Genomic DNA, 13,030 nt, shown 5'->3' with positions numbered 1-13,030 from the left:
TCCCACTGGTTGTGTCCTGCACTCGAAGAACCTCGGACCGCCGTCCGAAAAGTAATTACCAAATGTTCTTATTGCCCCAAGTATCCGTTTCGTTGGTCGTGGAATGAGTGAAGATATAGCAATGCACCCAGTGGAAGACGATGGGTGCGTACATAGAGAAGACCGCATCCTGTTGCACTAACAACTAAAACTTTAACCCGAGGACAGAAGATCATTTAAATGCCTTCGAGAAATGTGGAGAAAAAATGTGTTTTCCAAACACCTTTCAAACAATGTACACAGTAAAGATTTTAATTTTCACTTACTTGAATTGTAGCAATAACAGTTCTAGAGCCTAACACTCTAGAACAGCTGGAAATTTTAGTGAGACTTTGGTAATCTGATATTTCCCTCATTAATGAATGCTAGTATCCTGTACTTGCCCCAATTTCCAAGGTAGTCACCTATTGACTCCCATTTTCTTACCTTCTTTCTTTAACATTACTTTCTCTCCTGTAACCCCCTTCTTCCCAATAAACTATATAAAGCAGGTCTCCATGGTTCATGTTTTTGAAGAAATGGTTTCTTCATTTCTAACACGGGTACTTATTGAACCGCCCTTATATAAGGCCAAAATTAGGCTTCATTTAAGCATGCTTGGTGTTTCAAATTGCTTTGGCCATTGGGTCACATGTTTAACTCATCTATTTAGGCCATAGAGAATTCTAATCAATGATGGGCATTACCTTCAAGCTTTCATCATATAGCAAAATTCTCATGCATTTTTAAATAAATTATCACATGTTAAGACATGTTAGACATGTGAAAGACTTCTATGAGTAGATATCATAGAAATTATTGAGAAAATATGTTCCATTAATGACATAGCAATGCATATATTGCTAAGATGAAAATTTGATTTAAAGATATTCCTCTCTTCCCAGATCTGTCATGGACTAAGTATACATCACAAAGCCAGTTGTGACAATGCAATTTATTGCTAGAATGTAGTGCCAACATAGGCATTGCATTATAATGGGTTAGTGAAGGGATAACTACCTACGAATAAAAGCAGACGTGTACTGACAGATGATCCCTCTACATTTCCCATAGAAAAAAAAAGAAAGACTATACTTGAAAACTGGATAGCACATTTTAAGGTGAAAATAAAAAGATACTTTTATAAAAATTACTTATTATTCTAAATTTGTAAAGTATATTTTCATTTTCTACACTGATCCTGAGACACACATATTTACATTTCACCACCATTTATCCGTAACCATACAACCATTTACATTAAGAAAAATGTAGCCTTCTTTTATTCCACACATAAACGTTCAACACTACCAATCATGAGCCTTTTCATAATATTAAACATAAATACAACCTATACAAGATGCAGTCAGTTCCAAAGGATGATTTGAAAGACAATTGTAAATCGTGAATCTTCTGAGCAAAGAGAGAAAGTTTCATTAAGCCACTTTTAAGCTGCATGCTAAGCTAAAAAACTTGGAATTAAAATAAGCTTTATTTCCAAATTTCTTTGCTAAACATAAGCATTTTATAAATTATTTTATGAACACCTGGATGGATTCATACTGCTTTTGACTACCAGTGGGAATGTTAAAAACAAATAATGTGCAAATTTTATGACCTTAAGGCCCGTGACATTTCTATGACATACTTAATAATGAGCTTGAGCTTCTATTTAATAAAATCAATGAAATATCATTTCATTTAATAGCTAACAAATTTCTTCTCAACAAATGAAGACATTATTGCTATAAAAATGCATTTTTAAATTAGTCAACAAAAATTCCAACAAAAACGTAAACAGCAACCCACATGGACCATCTCTGTACAGTTTAAAGAATTTAATAATTGTTAATTCAAAATGAATATCCAAGTCCACCTAAACCTTACAAAGTTTAGGGTGGTCCACAAACTCTGTGCCATATACCATGATAAAAGCAAATGTTGAAGCAACCATGCTACCCCAGAAGAGCAGAAATAGGAGTGACTCTGTGGTGTATTCTGCAAAGAGAGGACAACTAAGTCAGTCATTTATTAAAGAGAGGACAAACTTTAAAAGTTACTACACTATCAAAAAATATTTTTGTGAACAGAGGAAAACTAAGTCAACCATTCATTTCAATATTAGCATATTTTTGGTGGAAATAATATTTTAATGGTAATGGCATGGAAACTACATGAAAATTGCTAGTGAAACATCAATACAATGTATGTACTTCGATATTACATTTCTAAATAATTGCCATTTCACATTATTGATTTAATTGGTTAAAGTAAGCCTACCATTCCCTTATCTATTTGCCTATGAAACTCGTTAAGGCCAGGTTCTATTAAAAACGACAACCCTTTATCACTGGTGTTAATTTACTGGTCAATGTGATGGCCAAAAAGGGGGAAAAATGTACTATTAACAATGAATAAGGATGACAATAATGAGTAATTTTTAAAATCTTAAACCGGGAAAAATCAATATTCGAAAAATGATTGGGGACAAACAGATGACTGGTGGATAAACTTTTGCCGACCCTGGTGATGCCACGGTACTGGCTTATCGTTTCTCTTTCCCATATTATAATGCACTTTTATGTCATACATTAGAATGTCTGACAAGCAGAAATAGCGTTATTTTCATGAGGGTGCATTCAGTCAATTAAGCTCATCTGTAGTAGCAGTATATTGAATTGACTTGAATTTTGAACTTAAGTTTTGGTTACTCTAGCAAACAAGACTGATTCCACACCTTACTTATTCCCACAAGTATAAATGGTCCCAACAAAATTGGGTATTATCATCAAGATTTCATCAGGTAGCAAAATTTTCATGCATTTTTAAATAAATTATTCAGAAAAAAGAGCGCATAAACAAGCAATTGATGAATCAAGATTTGATGAAGCTATGTTGACAGGAAATAAAACTCCCAGCTCTTTAAGTGAAAAGGCTCAATTATCTTTCTGCTAAGCTATTAATCACCCTTTAACTAACATTACTCAATGAATGATTATTTATTCAAAATATTTTTCAATAGATGGAATCACTTTTTATTGCAAGTGCTGATGATGAATATGTCAAAAACTCACAGGTACTAAATCCAACTTTCATTACTTAATCCCAATCTAACCTCATTCAAAATATGCCCCTTGTTATGCACAGGAATTTAAGTTTAATTCATAATTTTGTTTACTTCCAGGGACCATCTCTCAAAGGTACACATCAGTTTTTAAGTCCTCATATTATTATGCTTACTCATTTACTCCAACCCTATTGATACCACTAGATGTTTAGACATTTATCAAGTATACTTATGAGATGGTACATATGTTTTTTTTAGAATTCTATACACTTACAATAGTTTTCAAATAGTAGAACTAGCTCCAATAGTGAGAAAAAACAAAATTTAATGCACATCTCAAACTCAAAAAAAATATTATAAGTGAGGTTGAAAACTTTAACAAATGTAATGTTAGCTTCATAATGCTAGCAATAATATATTCCTAAAATATAGCTAAAATATATTCCATGGCAAACCTTCAGGATTACCTAAATATATTCCTTTGCTTCATTTTTCTTGTAGTTCATTATCTGAATTCAAAGGTTTCAAGCTCTCCTTAGTGAAAAATCATCATTACTGAATAAGTAAACTTTGTATTTCTTCACAGTCAACTTTATTTCAATTCTACCAGTTGTGAAACACAGAATTGAAATAAAGTTTAAGAGTGAAGAAATACAAAGTTCACTTATTCGGCGAGTACATAATCTATTCATGTCCCATTTTTAGAACAGATCAATCATGTTTTACTTTTATGACAAGAGGTAACATAAACCATTTAATGCAGCAGAAAGAAGTGCCAAGTTTGATATTCTAAATCATCATTAGGCAAGAGATAAATGACCTATCTCATATCACTTCAGACCTGAATAATCTGACTGCAATGCCAATAAAATGGACATGGTCAAACAGAATAATGTGGGAGCAACCCAAAAATCCTGGCGTCATCTGTACATAACCATGGAAGCCTTGTTAACAAATCTTAACTGTGTATGGTGACTACAGGATCTTTTTCAGTTTCTTTGCCAATAAGAAATGCTATTATTTGGTAGAACTAAAGTCAAAACCCCTACCTTTCCAAAACAATATCAATATAAATATGTACCAGGGCACTACTGATTAAGCATTTATGATTAATTTTACCTGTACCAAGCATACCTGAAGGTGTAAGAACACTGGCAAAAAACATAGAAATTGCCACCAGCAGAACCAATGGAAACTGAAATGTAACGAAAGGGAGGTAGATAATAACAGCATTCCTAATGCACTGAAATAATTTTTTAAGCTATAAAATGTACATAGCAAAAGCCATCATACATTAAATCCACACTAATTCAGACCCATTTAATCCAGATACACAATTTGTGTCTGACCAGAGCAGGTGGTTTATTATGAGGGCTCAACATACCTGCACTGAAGTGCTTTGCCAAAAAAATATGTATTGGTTGAAATTTTCAATGGACATGGATGAAAGCCACATTTAAATCAATCATCACCTTTCCAGTTGTGTTGTAAATCATGAATTACCAGTGCAGCATGAAGCAAATAATCCACATGATCAACAAAATGCCACATGTTATGTAAATATGACATTTGTTTACAATAAATGGTCACTTCTTTAAAAGTGCTTTTGTGACTTCTGAACCAGATACCTAATTATTTTGAGTTATTCTGGCAGTAAAACGAGTATTAAAAAAAGACAAAAAAGTGTGGCATTAAAATAGAACACATAAATTAGAACTAGTTCAGTTTGTGAGTTTGAAATCACTAAACAGACAGTCAGATCTGAAAAAGAAGAAATAAAATAAAGGTAATTGCTCCCAAGTTACATGCTAGCACCCCAGGATATCAACTAGAAACTTCCAAAAACACAAGATGAAAAGCAGGAAGAAATTGTCCTGCGGTAGTATGCACAGCAGCAATTTAGTGGTGTAGGAATTAATGGTACAAAAATTTAAGATGCAGCACAAAAATTTGCCAAGCACCTCCCTGCAGAGAAATTCAAAGGAAGTAGTGGTTGGTTATCATGGTTTAGGAGACAATTTTTGTGATGAAAGTGTCTGGTGAAGTCATATGTGGGGTGAGAATGATTCAGTTGAGTCTTTAGGATAAAATTACACAGACTATTGGCTGAATATAATTTACAATTATATCATTGACATAATACAGAAGTTAATAATTGACAAATTGGACACATACATGCAAATGATATTATGGACAGGTTGTCTTTCGATGGAGAACCAGAAGAAAACTAACAGATGACAAGAATGAATTAGTACCAACTCTAGCAAGTTGTACACTTTAAATACCGGTGGGGAATTTTCCTGGGTATAATGTGTCATAAACTGATTTTTCCAAAACATAGACCAAATTCCCAGGGATTTACAGAAAAACTAAGTCCCCTTAGTTTTATAGGTTGGCAGAGACCCTGATCATAGGGGGTTCCATAATTTAAGAATAAAATTATTATGTATTTATATTTTGAAGAATTTTTAAGATTTCAAGGAAAGGAAATATTGGCCTACCTAATGAAAAATAAAACTTCCCTCCATACAAATTCACTCATATTTTTGGGACAAACTTCCAAAAAAAAAAAGGAAATAAAATACAAAATTTATCACATTCACACAGATAATTATTGTATTTTTATGTCCAGCACTTATTATTTTCTGGGCAAATAAATTAATGAAATGAATATGCACTCACGGTAATATATTTCCATCCTTTTTCAACTTCCAGGGGACATGGTTTATTTAACCCCTCACCCTCTTCAACCACATAGTTGCCAAGGAGAAGATCAATGGAGTCCTGGAAGAGCAAATTTTTAAAAAACCTTTAACCATTATTCTATCAACAAAATACGCCAACAATTATCACAAACAAATGCAAAAAAGGAAAATAAAATATACACAAGCTTAAGTCCTGAATCTAAAGAAGCAAGAAATAAAGTCAGCAAGCAAATAGCTCAAAATATAAAACAAAATCATTAAGATATTATCTTCTCGCAACACTGCCATATTTATCACGCACAGGCAGCACAGCAATGTCATGAAAATGCAGTGTTCTTTAAATGTAATTATCTGAGTAATAATGATGTATACCTACATTGATAAAAATAATTTTTATCCATCAACATCCAATGCCTTTAACATTAATTTTTGAAAAATATGCATCAGGTCAAATGAGAACAAAATAAAAATGCATATGAAGGTAATCCTTCTCCCAATGAAGTCGTGTCAATTGAACTGAAATCTTGCCTTTTTTAACTTAAAAAATTTCAACAAACACTAGATGACCCAACAATATTTATAGTATTGAAGAGCTAAAAAAATATTCAATAATATGGGTTAAATTCAGGGTATGGAAATGGGCACGTTTAAAATGTACCGTCCTCTTAGGTCAAATTTGCAGGAATCATGTTTTAAAGATGAGAACTGACAATGCAGTGAGTGTCAGTCAGATCAATAGAAACATTAATACATAATGATGAACCCTATGGGTATCAGACTAAAATAATAAATTGTACCAACAATTATTCTTAACCATGGAATGTCAAGTTATTGTGCATTACTTTGAGTAGTTTTGCAAATAAAGATACAAAAATATACATCAACATCATTTTCGATAGCTCTAAATGACTGGGTACTCCATAACCTAGAGAAGAATGATAAATACTGAATAGATAAGCTAAAAATAACTTCGAATATTTCACAAGGAATGCATTACTCGGCTGGATTTTAATGTGACATACGTTATTTTCACAAGGTAAAAACACCAAAAGATCATTTATTAGGCATTCCAAAAACCAAAATAACCAAGCAAAATAACACATATTCACAACTAGTCAATAGTATCCCATTTCAGAGCTCATGACCAGAGTCAAGGACTCATTGTAAATTAAACTATTGTCCCATTGATGCACACACTAACATTCCAATTTTTTTAGGATGGTATTAGTATTCACCTAATTATGTCCATTTTACCGAATATCTGTCTTCCTCATAAATAGTTGCCAGCCCTGGCGATGGCATGGTAACATCTTCGCCTGCCAAGCCAGAGGTCGTGGGTTTAATTCCCTACTAGGGGGGTTTTCCTTCACTTAGGGCATGGCAATTGTCTTCATTGTAATGTGTAGGGATTAGGTGAAAGAAGGGGCTAAGAAGTCTCAATCTCACCTTAAGTTTTTAAATAAAATATATAAATAAATACTAAGAGAGTGCAAAATTTTATTAAATCCAGTTATAATAAAACCAAGAAAAACCATCGGGGAGAATTATTAAATCTAATTCCCTTGTCAGCCTGCCATCTCGAATGGAGGTTATCAACCTAGCTTTCCAGAATTTCTGGTTCCTAGATATCATATCACCTCTCAATGCCTATAGCACATAGATTCAGCATTCATGGACACTTGGTTTCTCCAGACTTGACAGTTTCTGGAACAAAATATTCTTTCATCCAATATTTTCATTACATTGGTCCTAGGAAACACTTTTTAACAATATAAATTCCACTGATATAGTTTTTTAAAGCTCTTTTACTCTGTATGAAGATATTCCACAAATTCAAGCTTGGAACATAATACTACTTTTATCCTAAATTTGCTTCAAAAGAATTGGGTATTTAAAATGTTGAACCACTAAGATCTTCTGCACATTTATCCTCCTTTACCTAAGTCTTAACAACTCTAATTATCATATTCCCACCGAATTTATTATGGATGGATATAATCTTTCTTCATTAGCCTCTAAGATTGGAACTAATCACCAAAAGTGAAAACCCTCCAAGTCTACAGCATTATAAATATTCATTTAAAGAATGGAATCAAATATACTTCTTATTATTATGCATTATATTTAAAATATTTTTAATACAATTAAAACTTCAGCATACAAAAACATCAAATACTGTTGAGCAGTAATTTACATAAATACTACCTTGATCAAAAATTTCCCGGAATTTATTCAGAAAATTAAAAATACAAGTTTATTCATCTAAATCTATATTGTCCCCTTCAAAGTAATCCCCATCGACTGCAACACACTTATGCCAGCGCTTGATCCAATCCTCGAAACATTTTTTATATTCGGTTTTCGGTATGTCCATCAGTGCTTCCTGCGATTTTTCCATTACTTCCTCTCGGCTGCTAAAACGCGTTCCCCGTAATGGTTTTTTAACTCGATTGAACAGAAAGAAGTCACAGGGAGCCAAATCAGGTGAATTCGGTGGCTGTTGGATGGTATTTGTTGCATTTTTCGTCAAAAAATTACGAATAATGATAGCACTGTGCGACGGTGCGTTATCATGGTGCAAAATCCACGAGTTTTCTGCCCACATTTCTGGTCTCTTTCGGCGAATTGCTTCACGCAAATGTCTCATAACGCCCAAATAATACTCTTTGTTTACTGTCTGGCCTTCTGGCAAAAATTCATGATGCAATACACCGTTGTAATCCATGAAAACCGTCAGCATTGCCTTCTTTTTTGACTGAAAACGACGTGGTTTTTTTGGTCTCGGCTCATTTGGTGAACGCCATTCACTTGCCTGATGTCTGGATTGCGTGTCGTATTCATAAACCCACGTCTCGTCTCCAGTAATGATCCTTTTGATGAATGTGGGATCGGATTCAGCCTCGCAAATCATGTCTTTTGCGACGTCAACACGGTCTCTTTTTTGCATGAAATTGAGGTCTTTTGGCACCAACTTTGCTGCTACACGACGGAAACCCAAATCATTAACCACAAGGTCTTGGGCGGATCCATAGGCAATGTTCAAGTCCTCCGCTATTTCTCTGATGGTTAATTTGCGGTTATTGACCAACATTTCTTTTACTTTATCAATTTTTTCACCGACTTTCGATGTCGATGGTCTGCCACTGCGTTCATCATCTTCGATTGACTCACGACCACTTCTGAACCGCTCGTGCCACTGGTAAACGACCGTTTTTTTTAGAGAATCGTTGCCGAAACACTTTTCCAACATTTCCAACGTCCGTGCGCCACTAAATCCGTTTTTTACGCAAAATTTAATACAAGTTCGTTGTTGCAAATTTAAATCCATTTCTGCAATTGTAAAAAATCGCCAACACACACAGAGATAGATGTACTCTTGGCTACGTAACTTTTGCAAATGTCAAGTTATGACACTAAGATTTAAAGGGAATATCAACAACAGATGTACCAATTTAACAAAAAAAACAGAACTCAAATCGGAACGATGGGAGCGCCACACGGTGGTTATTCCGGGAACTTTTTGATCAAGGTAGTACGGAAGCCATTCATCTTTCTCTAAATATTATCCAGTATTCAGTGAAGGTTTTCTATTATGATAATGCAGACAAACCTGGCGAAATCCATCAGCGAAATTATTCTTATAGTATCGAATGGAGGAATTGACACCATCTCTTAGGAGCCCCCATCGAGTCCTCTTTCCAGTACGTGTGAAGTCAGTTTTCAGGGCACCAGTACCAGAATACTGAATGCTAACTATATCAGCATTATCAGCCCAAACATTTTTAAAAAGTGTTTCAAATCCAAACTGACTCTCTACCTGCTGACCAGGTGCCAAGATGTCCAATTTCTGAAACATTGAAACAAGTTACAAGTGAAAAATTAATTCACCATTGAAATACAGAGGTAATACAGCAATGCAAGATGTTTTTGACAATATTAATCCAAAGCTTTCCATTCAATTAACTCTAAGTAAGCATTATTAAAATTTCACTGTATCTCTTAAGAGTTTCATCAACCAGAGGTTTTAATAGCTGCAATTTTCACCTTAGCTTTCCTGTGCCCTATTGTTTATTGCAAAGAATGTTTGAATTAGAATACATTGGATGATATTAACACCTTCAGTAAAAAATGAACGTTTTAAATTATGAAACAATATCCCAGCAGTTAATAAACTAATAATACAAAGCTATAACCCACCAACAGATTAATGTAATGTTTTTGTTTCTGTGAAAAGAAATGTATGGCCACATTGTGACAAACATAAATAAGGACATGCAATAAACAATTAGACAATAAATATTTTGCAACCTCTTTGTATGACCAATTATCTGAGATACAAACTGATCATAAATCTAATTGGTCTAAGGAACACTGGTGATTTGGACAAAATTGGTGTTACATCTTATTGCAATACACTACATACTTCAAGAACACGCTGAAGACTTCTTCTGGCAAGCATGCTCTGGACTACATTTGTCCGGTCCAAGCAATCAACACAATTTGTTCTAAAAACTCCATCCTGTTGGGAAACAACAGCACCATCTCTTGTCTGCAGGAAGCAGCCCATTTCATCCTGCTCATGGGCAACTCGGTCAACCAAAACAGTCAACCTGTCCCACCTCATTTTACGACATTCATGGTGGAAATCAAATGACTCATATCTGTAAAAAAAATCCATCTGATTTTAAATATGATTCCCTGCTTACAATTTCAGTCAATTTTCAAGTCATCATGACTATATATCATTAGGCAAAACATTTACCATATATCATGGCCCATGAGATGCACCTTTTTACTCCAATATATGCTCTAAAATAAGCCCGCATTTTATGGTCCATATACAGGTAACTTCGACCTATAAGCGCAAGCTGATTTTCTAGAAAACTACCTATACAGTGTTTTTTACCAAATCGGGCAGAGAAAATTGTTGCCTTGATTACAAATTTTGATCATAACGGTGATTTGAACCAGAAGTAACCAATGAAGTAAAAATTTAGTAATATTTAAAACTTTAATAGTTCCTTGACAGTACTTCCTAAAAAAATTCCAAATAAATCTTAAATGTATATAATGTAGCACATTTAGTTTCATCTCACATGAGGTGCAGCTGCAAAACTCAATACACATAGGGCTAACAGGAATGTTGCCCCTCTGCTAATATATACATACATTATACCTCTCATGACTAACTCCCAGTCTACAGACATTTAAACTTTAGTAGTAGGAAAGTGTTGTAAATGCATAGGAAAATGGTTGCTTTTAATACAAAGTTCAATGATATCACAATAATAACAGACACTTAGCATCACATAAGATAAAATGATAAAAACCTAATGGGATTTTAAGAGAGAAGATTTTTACACAGCATTGCATTTAAACGATAGTTTGGTTATACTTGGGTGATAACCCCAGTGAAAATAATAGTGGAGATGATTTAGGAACAGTGATGACAAATTTCTAGGGTTCTACAATTAGTAACAATAGTAAATATAAGTAATAATAATAAAATCGATTTAGGTGAAGGTGCTAATTCTTTAATGTATCTAATCAATTTTCTTCGATTTAGATTTTTTTCGATTTACATTATTCTATGATCCTTTTCTGTCTGATTTAAGTATTTTTCGTAAATTCTAACCTCAAAAATCAGGATGCACCTTATGCACCCTGTCTTATGCTGCGCATCTTATAGGCCGGGAAATATGGTAACCAGGGCCTGAACCCACCAAGAACTCTAGCTCTGTGAATGATCCTGGGATTGACTTCAAAGCAATGATGCCCAGCTAGTTCCAAGATTGATTTTTCAAATTCTAGGATCCACTAGTACAGGTCAGAATTTGACAATTTTTTTCTCAGCAATTAAATGAATAAATTACCATATTTCTGGGTTACGCTGTTAACATTTGGGCAGCCAATTGAAGAAGTCAATAGTAGTAGGTTTAGGGTAGGTGCCTGACAGCTGAGGTCATTTGTGCTATTGAAAAAGTTCCTATGAAATTTGTGAATACAACCATAAAAAAAGTTGAGCTATAAAAATTAAAATTTACTCTACAGGTAAAAAATGGTCAAAAATGACCAGAAAAAATCCTAAAATGCACCATTAATAAAGGGTTATATTAACCCCCTACTCCTTTAAGTTAAGCTTAATCAGTAAAGCATTGAACCCAGTGCAGATATTTCTTTTTTGCTAACTTAATTACTTGAATTTGAACTGTGATCTTGGCACTTGAACTAAAATACAGCTAGACTATTCTAAAATATTATTCTAAGTCTATTCTTTAAGTCTATTCCATTACAGGTAACAATCCCAAACCATCAAACAACTTCTTTCTAACATGCACAAGGGGCAATCATTAATGTATATGAAGTCACTTCTAAGCAATCACTGTCACTTCCACTCGAAGTTTCAACAGGAGTGGCTGAATATATTAGTAGCTGACTAAGGAGGAATGTAATGAGGGGGAAAAATACCTCAATTTTAATTATCATATCAACAAAGAGAAAAAAGGAGGTCCAATATGTCTCTGTGGGACACAATCTACAACACATGAATCAAAAATATTTTAACCCAGCTTAATAAAGATTTCTCTGGTTCAAGATTAATGTAGAACAAAAATTTAACAATCATCAAAGTGTTACTCTTTTGTTTCATCTATATCGCAAATCATTACACCAATAAACTAAATTGAAAACAATATAATATGAAGAGTGATTACCAATTGCAATTTCCAGAACAATCTCACAAGGGCATTCATTCTCATTCATATCAGTCGTAAAACTTAATGGATATTGTGACAGTGAACTTAAATTTGCACAAAAAACAAATGAATACATTGGAGGTAAAGGTATATTGCAGAGTTAGAAAATATTTCAAACACTATACCTAATATTTGGGTTTCCTAGTCTGTCTACTTCTTCTTTAAAAGCCTTTTCAAGGATATCTTCTGCTCCCCTATGGTCTATCTGAAATTGATTATCATTTCTCATTTAACCACAAAATTAAATTATTATTTGATCAAATACATACTTCTTTAAAGATTTACACCTACTGCAATGACTAATTCACTACCAGGAAGTTACAATAGCATATGTTCAACTTCTGGTTGTGCAATGAGTTTTCTCCAAAAAAATACACTGCTGGCAATTAATGACACAATAGCTGTTAATAAAGGAAACTAACTTAAATTAATCATACACACACATATATGTATAAAAAATTTTATAATATTATGAAAACAATTTT

General features: G+C 33.6%; 1 protein-coding gene across 2 annotated transcripts in view; it reads right to left on the bottom strand.

Moving 5' to 3' along the window:
* Positions 1-1,183: 1,183 nt before the first annotated feature.
* Sac1 (Sac1 phosphatase) overlaps positions 1,184-13,030 on the bottom strand; it is a 20,176-nt gene continuing 8,329 nt past the window's right edge. Inside the window, exons 8-13 of one of the 2 annotated variants that reach the window (XM_071592901.1) lie at positions 12,671-12,750; positions 10,214-10,451; positions 9,401-9,637; positions 5,768-5,869; positions 4,205-4,280; positions 1,184-2,016 (exon numbers count right to left, since the gene is read on the bottom strand). In XM_071592901.1, coding sequence (XP_071449002.1) covers positions 1,895-2,016; positions 4,205-4,280; positions 5,768-5,869; positions 9,401-9,637; positions 10,214-10,451; positions 12,671-12,750 — 855 coding nt within the window. In that variant the 3' untranslated portion in view covers positions 1,184-1,894. The remainder of the gene's footprint in view (positions 2,017-4,204; positions 4,281-5,767; positions 5,870-9,400; positions 9,638-10,213; positions 10,452-12,670; positions 12,751-13,030) is intronic. The other variant, XM_071592902.1, reaches the window with a different exon arrangement.

This window comes from Hetaerina americana, unplaced genomic scaffold (assembly GCF_022747635.1).
Source record: "Hetaerina americana unplaced genomic scaffold, ioHetAmer1.1.p SCAF_5, whole genome shotgun sequence".
Classification (NCBI taxonomy): Eukaryota; Metazoa; Arthropoda; class Insecta; order Odonata; family Calopterygidae; genus Hetaerina; species Hetaerina americana.
Note: the sequence above shows the minus strand (reverse complement) of the source record. Positions and strands in the feature narration are given on the sequence as shown.